Source organism: Ovis aries, chromosome 5 (genome assembly GCF_016772045.2).
Source record: "Ovis aries strain OAR_USU_Benz2616 breed Rambouillet chromosome 5, ARS-UI_Ramb_v3.0, whole genome shotgun sequence".
Lineage (NCBI taxonomy): Eukaryota > Metazoa > Chordata > Mammalia > Artiodactyla > Bovidae > Ovis > Ovis aries.
Window position 1 is genome coordinate 40,337,375 of NC_056058.1, and position 15,527 is coordinate 40,352,901.

Consider the following 15,527-nt stretch of genomic DNA (forward strand, 5'->3'; position numbering starts at 1 on the left):
GTGATCTTGCATGGAAAAACTGGTAGGCATGGCCAGCCCTTCTTTTGGGGGCTCCTGTGAATGAGGAGCCTTACAGGTCCCACACTGCCATGGACTGCATAGGGAAGCATGACCCTGGACCCACTTGGCCAAGGACACAGGCCATATACTCAGAGCAGCTTTTCCAGTGATAAAGCAAGTATTTGGCACCTAGCTACCTTATCGCATTTCTCAATTAAGAAGTCAGGCCAGGAAAGGCAGTCTCACACCTGGACAGTCTTGTCAAAGGGTACATGGAGGCTCCTAATGGCCCATCTACCATCTGAGGGCACCAGGGTCACTCCTCTGCCCTCCTGTCCCTTTAACTGCTGGCCTTCACCTTGCCCTTAAAGGTCAAGATACCCATTTCCCACTCAGTCTCTCCCCTTCCTCCTCGTTAGCATCTTCTCCATCCCTCAGTTGACTTGCTCCTCAGCTGGCTATAAATGCAGGCTCACCTCTGGTAGGGCTCAGTTGAAAGCCTTCACTCCACCTCTGCACCTTTTGAAGTTCTTGTCTTTTCCCCAACCTGATTCCACTCGATGTTTCACAGGCTGCCGGTCCAAATGTACTCAAACTCTTCCTGACCCACAACAGGTCAAGCCCTGACTTGAGTCACCTTTTACCTATGTTAAATTTTAATTTCAGACAAATGACAATGTGTATGTCCTAAACACCGCAGGGAGGCAAAAATACTGTCTTATCTGGAACGCAAGTTTAACTGAGCATCCTGTATATTTGCTAAATGCCGCAACCCTACTTGTCCCTCCCCTTTATTTATGCTCATGTTCAGGACTGGCACCATCATCTCATCTGCACCACCGGTGGCTGACACACCCATACCACCCTGCAGAGAGCCCTTCCCGGCTAGCAGATCGGTGGTTGTTGGGGGGGGGTGGGGGAGAGTGTTTTCGGACACCACTGACCTGGTGCGCATTCACCCCAGCCCTGTGGCCATAAACCTTCCCTCCTCTCATGGCGGGAAGTTTGATCCATCTCATCCTTCACCTCCCAAGAGACCTTCCCTGACTACTCCATCAAAACGCACCTCGCTTCACCCTGCTTCTCCCTTCTCTCCATCTTCACCCCTTTCTCCTCTTCCCTCCCCTGAAAGAGACAATAAACATTACTGTTACATAAACTATTTTATTTAAATAAAATCAGGGGCAGACCCTTTCCCCCCATACACACAGGCACATGCATGCACGCACGCACGCCCACATCCTCCTCCATTTTCCCTCCACCCATGGCCACCTCAAACCTGGCAGTTCTCATCATGACCATCCTGTTTTAACCCTGGGACAGAGAGACAACCTCTATTTGAAGGCCCTGCCCCAACCCACCCCAGCCCTCCTCGTTGATGGCAGCGGCACACAGGCCTAGGCACAAATTCTCCTGTCCAGAGTCCAGCTCTCAGCCCTCCTGGGGTGGGACAGGAGGATTGGTTCCCCAAGGCACCCAGATCCAGTGTAGCTTCCCTGCCTTTCCCCCACACAGCATGGGAGTGCCATCAGACACCTGAAACTGCTCCCTATGGAGGGTGGGTTCCCTCACTGCAGGCCAACCCTGCCCTGTATCAGCAGAGGCTCTGCAGCCAAACCTGAGCATCCCCCAAGGGATTCTGGACTAGGTATGGTTTGGTTTCAGGAAGAGTGAGGGAGAGCAATTGAGCACCAAATTCCCTAACTCCTCCCGACAGAAGAATGCCAAGATTTGGTTCAGCATCCTCTACCCAGAAAAAGTAAACAGACCTAACTCCACAGCAGAAATGGGAAGAGCTTCAGCCATCAGAACCTCACTACATCTCCACCCCCCAACATGGACCCACTAGCACCTTGGCAATGTTGGACACAGCCCAGCTGGGGAAACACAATGCAGACGGGCGCCCATTTGTAGTGTTGGTTGACAATGGGACTGGGCTTCACCTTCCGACACCAGTATCCCTCAGGTCCTGCTTTGAGGCACAGGTGGCTTCGGTCATACGGAGGGAGCACTAAAGGGATGGGTGGTGTCTTCCAGAGGCACACAGTCTGCAGCATTTCTTACATGTTACCCATGAGCAGGCTGGGACAGAGGATGGGCTGCTGGAGGGTTCCGCAACATCCCAGGAACCACCTGGGAGATGAGTAGGCAGGAGGGGGACCCATCCATTCACTCAAGCTGGGGGGACCAAGATGCTGGGACCCAGATCCAGTGCCCACCTTCTCTGATGGTTTCCCTGTGCTGCCCAGACAAATTTCCCTGAGGGGGAAAAACCAGACAGAAGTCAGAAAGAGGGCAGCAGACAGACAGACTGTGAAGGACCAACACGGGGAAAGGAGATGTCAGAGCCAAAGACAAGCCTTCTGAAAGGGTAAGGCAAAGAGAGCTGCCACCTGTGGGGGCAGGGCAAGGTGAGAAAGCCAGGACATATACAACAGACTCAAGACAGCCAACCTGACCTCTCTGGGGGAAGTAAGGACCCGAGGAGAGGGAGCTGGGAACCTGCCGGGCCCTCCTTGGGCCAGTGGTGGTATGAATGCATCAGCCACCCTGAGCACCGGGCTACAGGCTGATACTGCGCTGGTGGCGACCTCCACGACCCCCACTCCGGGGACCCAGCTCCTGGCCATCTAGACTGGTGTGGTCCGAGAGACCTCGCAGGTGCTCCACGGAATCGCACTTCTGCAGGTCCGAAGCCACAGTGCGCAGGCTCAGCAGGCTCAGCGTGTCAGTGTCCGGGGCGGCGCCAGGCCCCAGGCTGACGCCTTCCTCCAGCCCTCCACCCTCCGCCCCTTCGATGATCCCGCTGTCCGCATCCTCGCCACCATCAGGCCCAGCCTCCGCCCCCACTGGAGAGGAACGCCTCTGGCCCGGGGTATGAGCAGGCTGGCCCCGGCGCCGCGCATGAATCTGCTCGCTGATCTGCTCCAGGTTGCGCAAGGCGACTGAGTAACGGGTCTTGGCCTGGGCCACCTGCTGCTCCAGCTCTGTCACCTTGGCCTTGTGCTCCTGCAGAGGGAGGGTCAGAGTCAGGTGACCCTTGGGGCAACTGTCTGAGGCCCCTGGAGCTGCCAAGTCCTCTCAGACCCACTGAGATGTCCCTTCTCCAATCTTGGCTCTGCTCATCCCCAACCACTAATCTGCAGTGCAGAACCAGCCCTACCCAGCCCCTCTTCACTCCTCTTCTTCCTGGGATCCTCCTTCCCTAGCAATCTGCCCTGGTCCTACCTGGCATTCCAGGGTCTGCCTCCCAGGTCTTCATTCCCATCCACTGTTCCCGTTCCCTATCTGGCCAATTCCTCTCCCCTTTCTCTCTGGTTTCCCCCAATTCTCACTTCTTCTCCTTTACATCCCTTCTCTGTCAGCATCCATTCCCCACCCCCACCTCCCATTCCTGTGGAATCATTCTGAGCATACTTGTCCCACGACACCGGCCTGGTGGATGGCCCAGAGAAAGAGACTAGTGGTGTCCCCTTCACCGGCCCTCCCTTTCTATGCCTGCTCCCTCTCATCTTCCGCCCCTCCCCCCACACTCAGCTACCTCCAGGATCTGGCTGAACTGGGCCTTGAGCTCAAAGTAGGGCCGGCTCTTGCCAATGGCGCGGCGGAGGGTCTTCTGCAGGGCCTGAACCCGAGCCTCGGCCTGCTGGCACAGCCGCGTCACGCGCTGATGCTCCCGCTCACCACGAAGCCGCTCTTCCTCTGCTTCGTTCACCTGGGCCAGGTGGGGCGGAGCACACACACCACTGAACACGGACCCACACTCCTGCCCCTATAGCCTGCCCAGTCTGTCACTCCAAATGGTAAACTGTCTACAGAGCCCGGAGAAGGCACTGAGCTCCCAAGGCACAAGAGAACTGTGAGTCCTCGCGCCTGCCTGCTGTTACCTGCGCAACCCGCCACCTCTCAGCTTTGCTACTGCCAGGAGGGGCCGAGGTCCTCAGCCCACTCACGAGCGTGCGGGAAATGTCCATCCCTCTGTGACACATCTGCCACATCGTGGTCCTCAGAGCTCACCCTTGGGGGTTGGGGGGAGGGAGGAGCCTCACTGGGAGAGCCACAGCTCTGCACTGGGCTCCCCAGGTTTCCATGTCCAAGCAGCTAACAGGGAAGGGCTCCAGACACCACATCCACCAAGACCAAGAAGTCGACCTCACACACACACAGCTTCAGCAAGCAACCCCTCCCCCAGTGCTGTGTGAGCTCCAGAGAAGTGGAACTCCTGCTCTCATGTGACCCATGGGCCTGGACTAAGGAGCACACAAAAGAGCTTGCGAAATGACCACTCCTCAGGAGCCGACACTTACTCCTGCAGAATAAATGATTGTGTCATCTCAAGCATTTTTTTTTAGGTGTGTTTTTTTTTTTTTTTAATGTGGACCATTTTTAAAGTCTTTATTGAATTTGTTACATTGTTTTATCTTTTGTGTTTTTTTTGGCCACCAGCCATGTGGGATCTTAGCTCCCCCGACCAGGGATCAAACCCACACATTCTGCACTGGAAGGTGAAGTCTTAACCACCAGAGAAGTACACCCCCCCCCACCCTACCCCCCCAAAAAAATTCTTGTGTTGAAATCCTAACCTTAATGTGGGCCCTCTAAGAAGTGATTAGCTCAAGAGTGGGGAGCTCTCACGAATGAAATTATCTGCCTTATAAAAGAGGCTTCAGAGAGCTCCCCAGGTCCTTCAGCCATGTAATAATATAGTGAAAAGACAACTGGCCATATGGGAAGCAAGAAGCAGGCCCTCAGCAAACACCAAATCTGCCTGTGCCTTGATCTTGAAATATTCTAGCCTCCAGAATATAAACTTTTGATGTTTAACCCACCCAGTCTGTTATTTTGTAGTAAAGCCAATGGACTAAGACACTTGCTCTTTACAAGGTGAAGGTGGGAGACTAGAACTGATACCAGGGATCCTCCCACTCCCCAGACCCCACAGAAGCGAAGCGAAAGTCTCTCAGTCACATCCGACTCCAGGCCAGAATACTGGAGTGGGTAGCCTTTCCCTTCTCCAGAGGATCTTCCCACCCCAGGTATCAAACCCAGGTCTCCCACATTGCAGGTGGATTTTTACCACCTGAGCCACAAGCAAATCCCATAGAAAAGACTGGAAATAATACACAAATTATAAAAGGCACGCTGGCAGAGCTCAAAACCAAGAAAGGAAGAATATTCAGAAAATAGAAACAAAGGATCACAGCTAAACATAACAGAGGAGAGTTGAATCCAGAACATTCAGGAATGAACTACTTGAGTCACTCCCACATCTGGAGGCAAAGATTCAAAAGCCGAGAAGGACCTTCTAAGTCAAAAGGAAGTATATATGGGACACAAGGAGGCCAAACAGGGCAGAGAGCTAGGACCAAACTTTTCCTAAAACAGAATCAAAACTGAGGGAAGGCAGGAGCAGGAGAGAGACAGAAAGGAGTGAGGAAGGTGACAGGATTCAGGGAAAGCAAACGAAGTACCAGAACTGGCAGAAGGGACCAGTTGGCACTGCCTGGCTCACCTTGCAGGTGGCGTGGTTGAGCATCTCCTGCCATGTGGGGTCCAGCCGGTTCTTGTCAGCCATGACGCCCTGCTCAGCCACAAACACCATCTCCCGGGCAGCGTTGTGCATGCTCACAGCCCGCTCATACCGCAGTGCTGCCTTCTGCGTCTCCTGCTGGGCCTGGGAGGGAGGGTGGGGAAGGACCTCAGGAGACTGAGCTGCAAAGACCCCTAGCTGCCCATGGACACCCTCCCTGCGCAAGGACAAGAGAAGGAAAAAGGCCCACTGTAAAATGTTGGCTTCACCTCCCAAACTGCACTAAGGATAACTGCTGAGGAAGCAAAATTCTACAAAGAATATGTTCCAAGGGTAAGCTAAGAGAAGAAATACATGTAGAAATAGAAGGATACTGCCAGTGGAGGGCAAAGCTTAAAAAATCCAGCACTCTCCAAGGCTGCTGGACTTCTGCCCTAGGAAGAACAAAGAAAACTCCACACCTTTTAGTTGGAAGGTGGTTAGTTGATGGTTGAGACCATCAGCTCCAGTCCAGCAGATGAGCTGAATGAAATAACCAGACAACTGCCTGGAGACAGTCATCATAACATAGTTACCAAACAAAACACTAGAAACAAACCTAAGTTTTCAGTTATAGGAAACTGGTTAAACAAATAATAGTTCATCTAACATAAGAAAATCTTAAGTTCCTAAAAGCAATGTCATGGATGGGTAATTCTTGACATGGAATCATGTCCTCAAATAATAAAGAGATAAAAACAGTGATCCCATTTTGGCAGGATATATTTTAAAAAAAAAAAAATTTTAGCAATTATTTGTGCTGTATTAATCGCATTTCTATTTTTCTATGTTTCATGATGTTTTGATATCTTGGAGGTCTTCCTGGCCCTTCTAGGGCTGCTTGACTTCTAGAGACAGTGAACTACTCTGTGAGCACACTTTGTATATGCAAATCCACCTATCTGAAGCCCATCACCTACTTTATCTAACTCTCTTAAGCCAGTATTTCCCCTGCTCTACTGGAGAAGGAAATGGCAACCCACTCCAGTATTCTTGCCTGGAGAATCCCATGGACGGAGAAGCTTGGTGGGCTACAATCCATGGGATCACAAAGAGTCGGACACAACTGAGTGACTTCACTCACTCACTCACTCCCCTGCTCTAAATCACTGAAAGGCTAGGTACCAGAAAACTAAAGACCTTCCCCATAGTCCAGAGCCTGCCTCTGTTATTCAAACTGGCCAATCCTAAATTTTCTCAAAGCTGCCTACCCTGTCTTACCTACTCCTTCCCGTGAAAACAACGATAAGGGCTCTACAATAAAAGCTCTGAGATAAGCTTTCCCCTCACATTTTCTGCCTCCTCACCCACTCAGGTGCTTCCCCATGTAGTCCTGAATAATCTGACAGGGGGTGCCATTGCCTTCTCCGTCTATTCTCTTAGGAACTAAGTAATAAACTTTTTTAAGGCAGTTGTCTGTGTCTGTCACCTTACCATACTTGACTAAAACAACTTTCAGGTACAAAAATCACAAAACATGCATGTGGTTGGATCTGGAGAGATTTTGGTTCTCTTATCTTTTTTCATAGTTACAAGCTACACTTACAGCCTTCCAATAGTGACCCCATATTATTTATATAAAGAAAAATTTAAAAAGAAGGAAGTAGGGTAAAAGAGTGGAGAAGTAAGCAAAGAGAGCATGAACCAAAGGGGATAAAAGAGGAAAAGATAACTAGAAAAGGTGCTCTGTCTCACACCCCATACAGAGACAGAAGACTACAGGGCCAGGCTCTGCATGCAGCCCCCCACCCCAGAATGTGGGTCAGCTGGCCATACCTCCTTAGCCAGCCGCCGAGCTTCGTAGTAGGGCCTGGCCTTCTCGATGCAGCTCCCTAAGTGGGAGCCCTGCGTGTTGAGCTTCCTTGCTGACTCCTGCAGGATCCTCCGGTAGGTGGTCCTGGCCTCCTGGCAAAAGAATAGGGACACAGGCAGAGGGAGGCATGTGCATGGGTCCTAACCCCTCTTGTTTTTCACACATGCCCCTTCCCCTGCCACTGTACTGAAAGAGGACAGAAAATGATGAAAGCACCTCTGGAATCAGCCCAAGAGTGTGAGGAAAAGGAGCATCACTCACATCCAGCTGCAGCTCCACTTGGTTGATTTCCTCACTGGCCTGGTTCAGATGCTCCAGTTCCTCCTGCCACAGAGAGAGGCAGAAAGTTAGAGCAGCAGACAAAAGCAGCCTCATATGAACCAGGCAGGGCAGGAACATGGGTACAGAGGGAAAGCCCAGCCAAGTAGGGAAGGGAAGAAATGGAACAGGTCACTGTCAAATGGCTTCTTGTCAGAGATCTAATAACATACAGCCTCTTGTAATCCTCACAATTCCTCCTCTATATCACGCAGTAAATCCCCATTTTAAGGACAAGAGAATTGAGGTTCAGTATGGAAAACTCCTACGCACACAACACAGTGGCAACAAGTCTGCTGCCATCAGACTGCACCACCACCTCCTCCTCCTCCTCCAGCCAGGAGTCTCCTCAGAGCTAATGGTCTGTCCCAGGCAAGGAGAAACCTCTGGACCCTACTCACCCAGCACATTTTTACTACATACTTACACACTCAGCACCATGAAACCTAGAATTTAGAGCACAAAGATGCAGCAACAGGCCCTTGGTCATGTGAGGAGCCATAGAGAGGAGGGCATGATAAGGGCTGGGAACCAACAGCAGAGCAGGTGACCAGAGCAGGCAGGTTGTCAGGAGAGAAGCCAGAGAGGCTGGGCACAGGGACAGGATACTCGGACTTCTCCCAATGGCAGGGGCAACCTCTCAGAGCTTGATGCCCCCAGTGGTTTAGGAAGGCAGACTTGGGCAATGTAGGGAAAGCTTGGAGGGGCCAGAGAGACAAAAGTGGAGGCTGTCTCAAGTACTCCAGGTGGGAAAGGAGAGGGCAGATCCCTGGGAAATCCAGGATGCAAAATTATTAGGACTTCGTGAACAATTAAGGTCAAGATCAGGGAAGAACACATGGTTCTAACTGCTTGGGCGGTGGTGACAGAACCCCAGGTCCCCACACAGTAGATCCTATGGCAAGGAGGGAGAGCCTCAGGAAAAAGTTCACCAGACACACTGGCCTGAACTCCCCACTGGCCCCAAGCACTGGCAAAAGCAGCAAAAACCACCCGTGCGTTTCAGTGGCAGGGAGGGTGCTGGCCTGAGTATCCTCCCCTCCCCTTGGTCAAGTTCCTGGGGCCCAGGGAGCCAATGACACTCCCGAGGAAGAGCAGTGCCTAGAGAGATGCCTGGTGCTCAGCTATAGCTTCCTCCTCCAGAAGCCCTGGACAGGCCACCAGTAGCCAGCCTGGTGTCTGCCTGCTGCCCATGACCACGCCCTACACTCCACCTGCACCTGGAAGTGAGGAACGCTGCCATCACTGCTCCCGTATACTTCATTTGGCCCTTTCAAAAGCCCACTGTGTGATCCCCCTTTAGTCCTTTTATTTCTGTACCTCACCTCAAGCTCTAAAAGATTTGAGTCAGCAAGTAAGAATGCAAGAAATCAAGTTATGTGCTCTAATTACAGAATAAGATAGAACACAGAGGAGGAAACATGCAACAAAACCAGGAACAATGATATGAAAATACGCATACTCCCAACAATGCAGACTCTGCCTCAGAGAGGACACAAACTTGTCTCTAAACTTTTCAGAACAGAGATATCTGACAGAAATAGAATGTGAGCCTTATACGGAATGTTTAGTTTTATAAAAGCCACATTTGTAAAAGAAAGAAAACCACCAAGATGAAATTTTAACAGTACATTTAACTCAATATATCTAAAATAATAACACAGTTTCAACCTGTTATCAACATAAAATAATAATTACCAATATTGGAACTTTTTATTTTAAACCATGGCTTTGAAATCCACATGCATCTGACCTTAGAGCACAGCTTAACGTGGATAGTCGGATGTGGCTCCTGTACTGGTCTGTGTAGATCTAGAAGCTAGTGCACAAGATCCACTGATTAGTCACACAACTCAGTGCTCACAAGGTAACAACTGGCCACTGTGGAAAACAGGCCGCCGGCATGGCTCAGAGGACCCCAGAGAAAGCCTGGGGCAGTGCCAACACCAGCCGACACACACACAGCTTTGAGTTTCACAGTGCCTTCCTGACAGGGACGTCCCCTTCAGCTAATGAGATCACCACAAAGAAACTGTCAGAAAAGACAATTCCTGTCTGGGTGAGAGGCAACCAGGCCCTCTTTGGGCTCTGCTTTCTGTGGCTGAACTTGGCCCACAGGGAGTTTCAGATAATCTAAGGGAGGAGGTGACCAGTCCTTTCAGCAGTTCCCACTGGAATACTCTCTAGCTCATCCCATTCACATTTGACAGATGGGGCAGGGGCAGGGAATCAGGGATGGAGTTGGGACCCAGGACTGGACCTATGATCTGGCTTTCCTGCTACTACTGATTACATTCCTAGGACTAATGATGTCCTTAGATGGATACCTCGAAGACAGGAGTACCACCACCTAAGGAAACCCACAGTCCTGGTAAGATAATAGTAATTTTGGGGGAGAAGAGAAAGAGGTGGGTAAAAGGCACCCTGTAATGTTCCTCTGAGCAAACCAAGGTCTCAGACAGGATTCCATTTGGTTCCACAGCCCAAAGCACTCCCAGACCCTGACAAGACCATCAGAGGAGTGAATGGCAAGTCATCGTCACTAGAAAGAAAACGAAAGACTTTGGCTCTTGGTCTACAGAAGCAGGCATGTATGTCTTTCTGTACTGAAACTTGTACCCACAAAGCACCTCTAGCAATTTTAAAAGGCTTCCTATTGACTCTGAGGTCTGCTCCTCAGAGGCACAAAGCTCTAACAGGACAAGGAGACTGGGGAGAGAGCAGGCTGGAGGGCAAAGGGTTAGGGGATGGGGTAGCCAGGCTGAGGCAGACCGAGGGCAAAGCACAGCAGGAAGCCAACAAGCGCCCAAGGCTCTGCTTTGGACCACTGGCAACATATTCCATTTGGCCTGCTGCACCAGGGACTCCTGGCACCTGACTGAAATCGAATTCGAGGAGGATGAAGTCTGAGTCAGCATTCGCCATCCATCAGTGAGCCTGCAGCCCGCAGGGAGGGTGACCTTCCCTGAGCACACCAGGCTGATGCCCAGGATGCCAGACCACTGAGTCAAAGGCATTTAGGAGACAGATGCTCTTGCCCAACTTGTGCAAGCCATTAAAACACTCAAGGCCAAAATGAAGTATAATCTTATGAACTCTGTTGTACACCCGAAATTTATATAATATCCTAAATCAAATATTGGTATATCTTGATTTAAAAAAAAAAAACCCAAGTCCACAGTCAGTCAGGAGGATTAGGGTGATACAGGACCTAAAGACTTAGAAATAAAGTAAAAATGACCTCCAGAGCAAGCTAAACTAAACATTTCAGACAATCCAGAGATTGCAAAGTCACTCTGAGGAGGAGGAGGTGAATGAAAGCATCTACTTACCTGAGGAAAGAAATGTGTCCATCACAAAGAGGGCTGAGAAAGGTCATAGGAGAGAAGACCCAGGCCCATCCCAGTACTACCCTCCTCTATTCCTTCCTGTCACTGGGACCCTACCTCTCAGAAAGCTAAGCCCCAGCCTGGATGCCTCAGAAAAACTGTGCTGAGGTCAAGGCACAGAGAGACATCCAGTGTACTTCCCTGGGGTGCAGCACACTTCAGGTAGGCCTACAGCTGGCAGCCACCTGGCTTCCCTCCAACTTCCAGAAGGATTCCAGACAACTTCCAGGCAAGAAGGCACAAGCTGTCTGTCTGCCAAGAATCCCCATTCCCCATGCCAGAAAGAGCCTGGGCCTAAGGGACCATTTCTGAGAGTTCCAGAAAATACCTGAATAGGGTCTCCATCCTTGGGCTATCCTTGGATCCGTGGATTCACCCAGGCCACCAGTCATAACTTCTCACCCCAAACAAGAGGAGAATGTACATGTCTGGCCGAAGCTCAGGAACGAGTGTTTCTAAACTCCCCTGGGAGGTACTGATGGATTTGTGGGAAGAGACCCACTGAACGCACCAATCTATTTAAAGTGCTAAAATATAGGATCAGGATAACATGATCTTGCATACTGTCAACACTACAAAGAAACTCAAAAGACACATACCCAATGTCTTTCTCATCTAGAAGAGCCCAAACCCGGATCTGAAGGCCACCAGCCTTCACCATGAAAGGCGCTCCTCACATCAAGCTGCCTCTTCCACCCAGCAAAAAGACGCTGCATCTCTGCTGAGGCCAGAGCACTAGACCAGCCTCATCAGCGAGGAAGGCCTCTACAATAAGACCTTGCCTCCCTACATAACCTACAACATTCCACAACGTGCCTCCTGGTTTAGCAACAGGGACTAGGGTCCTTCTGTCCGTCTTGCTTCATTAACACTTCAGGCTCACTCAAGGCAAGGTGAATCTTACTCTCGCTCAGTATTCTCTGACCCTCGCTGCTGCTGCTGCTAAGTCACTTCAGTCGTGTCCGACTCTATGCGACCCCATAGACAGCAGCCCACTAGGATCCCCCATCCCTGGGATTCTCCAGGCAAGAACACTGGAGTGGGTTGCCATTTCCTTCTCCAATGCATAAAAGTGAACAGTGAAAGTGAAGTCGCTCAGTCATGTCCGACTCTTCGCGACCCCATGGACTGCAGCCTACCAGGCTCCTCCGTCCATGGGATTTTCCAGGCAAGAGTATTGGAGTGGGGTGCCATCACCTTCTCCGCTGACCCTCACAGAGTTCACCAAATACAACTGTCGATGATGATGGAAATGTTCTACATCTGCCCTGCCAGCAACACCTGAGGAACTCCATTTTTTTAATTGATTCTTAACTGAATGTAAGTATCCACATGCAGCTAGTGGCTACTTTATTGAACAGTGCAGCATTAAAGTTGCCCTTTAACACCACCACCTTTGCCTGTGTAGGCAATGGAAAACTACACAGGAGCAGAAGCGACTAAGCAAAGAAACCACAACTTATTCTCCTCTGCAGCTGAGCAAGGAATGATGCAAAGGGGAATATGAAGAATGTCAACAGGCCCTCCTCCCTGACAAAGAGATCTCTTTCTCAAAGCAAGACCTATAAACTTTCATCAAAGATAGGCAACAGAGTTTGTGAAAGAAAAGAATCACAGGACAGAGTTAGAGCAGAGCAGCAAAGAGCTGTGCAAATAAGCTACACCAAGCCTTCATCTTACAAATGAAGAAAAGGCGGCTCAAAAAGGTTATGTAACTTACATGAAAATCACAAATCATAGGGCTAGAGGATGCTTGAATCTCAGCCCAAGGCTTTTTTCACTACGACTTGTGTCCTAGGTGGACAATATATCTATATAGAACTAGCAGGAGAAATTGAGTTGTTTTCAATGCAATGCCCATGAAACAGAGCAGAAATAAATTACTGACTCATGCCAGTAAACAAATGGCTCACCACTGCTACACTATCAGCACAGACAGTCTCCCCACACACGTCCCAGGAAACTCCACCAAGAGAAAGCAGGAAGGATGCTAGGACTAGCTTTGAAACCTTCCTGACTCACTAAAGTAACCTAATAAAGGTCTGTTGACAGAGAAGCCCAGGAATGAGAGCGCTGGGAGGCTCTTACTCACCTGCAGAGGTGTGAATCACTGCCACATCAGAATCTGGGGGATGCTATCATACCAAACAGCAGACTCAGGCCCCAAACATACAGGAACACCCTGGCTCTCACCTGTCTAAACAGCTTCTCCAGGGGACTCTTCCCTGCCACTGTCCAGAAACACAAAATCCAGCCTCAGCCAGTCATGTATCTACCACGTGTGCTGCCTGTCCTCTCCTCCACTGCCTCCTTCACAAAGTTCTGCCCCTCTGCTGCTGCTGCTGCTAAGTCGCTTCAGTCATGTCTGACTCTGTGCAACCCCAGAGACGGCAGCCCACCAGGCTCTCCCATCCCTGGCATTCTCCAGGCAAGAACTGGAGTGGGTTGCCATTTCCTTCTCCAATGCATGAAAGTGAAAAGTGAAAGTGAAGTTGCTCAGTCGTGTCCGACTCTTCGAGACTCCATGGACTGCAGCCCACCAGGCTCCTCCGTCCATGGGATTTTCCAGGCAAGAGTACTGGAGTGGGTTGGTATCTGCCCCTCTACCAACTAGTAAATGCTCCAAGGCAACAGATCAGCTCTTCCACTCGTTTGATTGACCCAGCATCCTCAAAGCAAGAAATGTGTATTATGAAGGACTGACCACACCTGATATAACTCTTTGCACACATCAGATTTCTTTACAGGCCTAAGCCTGGTGCCACCTTTATAAGACATGAAGAGTCTCACCTTTCACAAATAAGAATGTCCCTGGGAGGCACTGATAGGAAAGCAGGAGAGGGGAAAAGATTCAAAATTGCCTCCAATCTCAAAGCCATCTTCTCTCACATCCCATTTACACTTCATCTCTGAGTCAACGGCCCCTTAGCATATTTGGAAAAGAAACAGCAGTTTTACTTTCTTTTGACCTAAAGTGTGCTTCCTACTGCCAATTTGTCACTTCAATTTATCAGTAAAGCCAGCAGCAACACATCCCAGGCACTCAGGCCCAGCCTCTCTCTGTACTCCCACCGTACACAACTCTTTCAGCACTGTGACACTACACTGCAATGATTTGTTGACAATCATTGTTTTCTTTTCCTGCCCCAGTGCACTGGGAAAAGAGTAAGTCTAACTCCTCACTTATCTGACAGTTCTTCAGGAAAGCTAGAATCTAATTTCCCTATCCTCCCCCAGCTCAGTCTCCTCACCTGTATTCTAGGATCCAGTTCTTCTTCTTCTCTTGGGGACAATTTGGATTCACTGCTGTTGCTTCCGCCTCCTCCAGGCTCCTCTGCAACTGGGCTCCGAGGGACTTCATCCTCTACAACCTCAGGCCGAAGCTCCCCCTGTGGGGTCTCCCGCCCCCCTGGAATCTGCCTGAGTTCAGCCATGCTGGCAGGGAGAAGGCACAGCCCTAAGCATAAAAGAGGACTGACATGCTGGGACCAGGGCCCCAGCTTGGGGCTTCTTGGGCTCTGGGTGGCAAGAAGGATTTCTCTTCTCAGAGAGTGGAAAACGAGGGCACAGGAAGAACCTCAGACTCGGTTAGAGGCCGAGATTCAAGTGGCCAGTGGGGTCCCAAGAGCTATAGCTTTGTATATGCAAAAGTCCTTCCCTCCCCGTCACAGGGAGTCCACCAGGAGAGACCCGGAGCAATAGCTCCGAGGCGGGGGGCAAAGGGGGCCTGGATCCTGGGCCGAGGCCTGCGAGGAGGAGCACCATTCGGGAGGGCGGAGGCAGGCGCCTCCAGGCTGTGGTGGCAACTGGAGAGAGAAGGCTGGGCCTGAGCAGAGGCTGCTGGCTAAGAGTCTCTGAGGAGCTGCAGGGGAAACAATGGCCAAGTACATAGTCAGCATTCGAACGTCGGTTACCAGCCTCTTTCCACCCTTCAGCCCCCCCAGGACTTTACTACCTTCCTCCCACACCTCCATATTCCGACCAACCCCCTCAACTCCTTTCCCGCGTCTCAGGATCTCTGGCCCCAGCCCCTCCCCCACCAGCGCCTTCCAGACTTTCCTCCGCATCCTAATCCTCTCCATCATTTCCCCCAACCCTTCCCCAGCCCGCGTCATTCCACCCCAGTAAGGCTTTGCAAATCACCTTTTAACCCCCAGCCCCACCCCACCTCCTCTTCTCTCTCCAATTCTGCGGACAACCCGAGCCTCGCATCTCCAACCCCCGCTCTTCCCAAATCACAAGGACCCTGGCCGCAAGCCTCCTACACAGCCAGGCGCAAAGCCCGCCCTCTGTTCGACTTTACCTCAGTTTACCTTCCCGTGCGCGGATCTCCGCTGCAAACAATCTTCCCCCGCCCTCCCCGCAACAAGCTGGTCCAACCAAATACAACGAGGCCGAAAGGAAGCGGAAATACATCATCCTGTTAAAAAAAACGCCC

The 15,527-nt window shown here is 50.8% G+C and overlaps 1 protein-coding gene across 2 annotated transcripts; it reads right to left on the bottom strand.

Annotated features, from left to right (window-relative positions):
* Nucleotides 1-1,144: 1,144 nt before the first annotated feature.
* On the bottom strand, nucleotides 1,145-15,476 carry SH3BP5L (SH3 binding domain protein 5 like). 2 transcript variants are annotated; one of them, XM_027970116.2, is made up of 7 exons: nucleotides 15,403-15,476; nucleotides 14,341-14,951; nucleotides 7,644-7,706; nucleotides 7,346-7,474; nucleotides 5,513-5,674; nucleotides 3,542-3,715; nucleotides 1,145-3,009 (listed from the first exon to the last, which is right to left on the bottom strand). In XM_027970116.2, exons 2-7 carry the CDS (start codon nucleotides 14,521-14,523, stop codon nucleotides 2,563-2,565), a joined length of 1,158 nt encoding a protein of 385 aa, XP_027825917.1. In that variant the 5' UTR covers nucleotides 14,524-14,951; nucleotides 15,403-15,476; the 3' UTR covers nucleotides 1,145-2,562. The 2 variants fall into 2 exon arrangements, with proteins under 2 accessions (XP_027825917.1, XP_027825916.1); XM_027970115.2 differs by having other exon boundaries at nucleotides 15,393-15,476.
* Nucleotides 15,477-15,527: the final 51 nt, after the last annotated feature.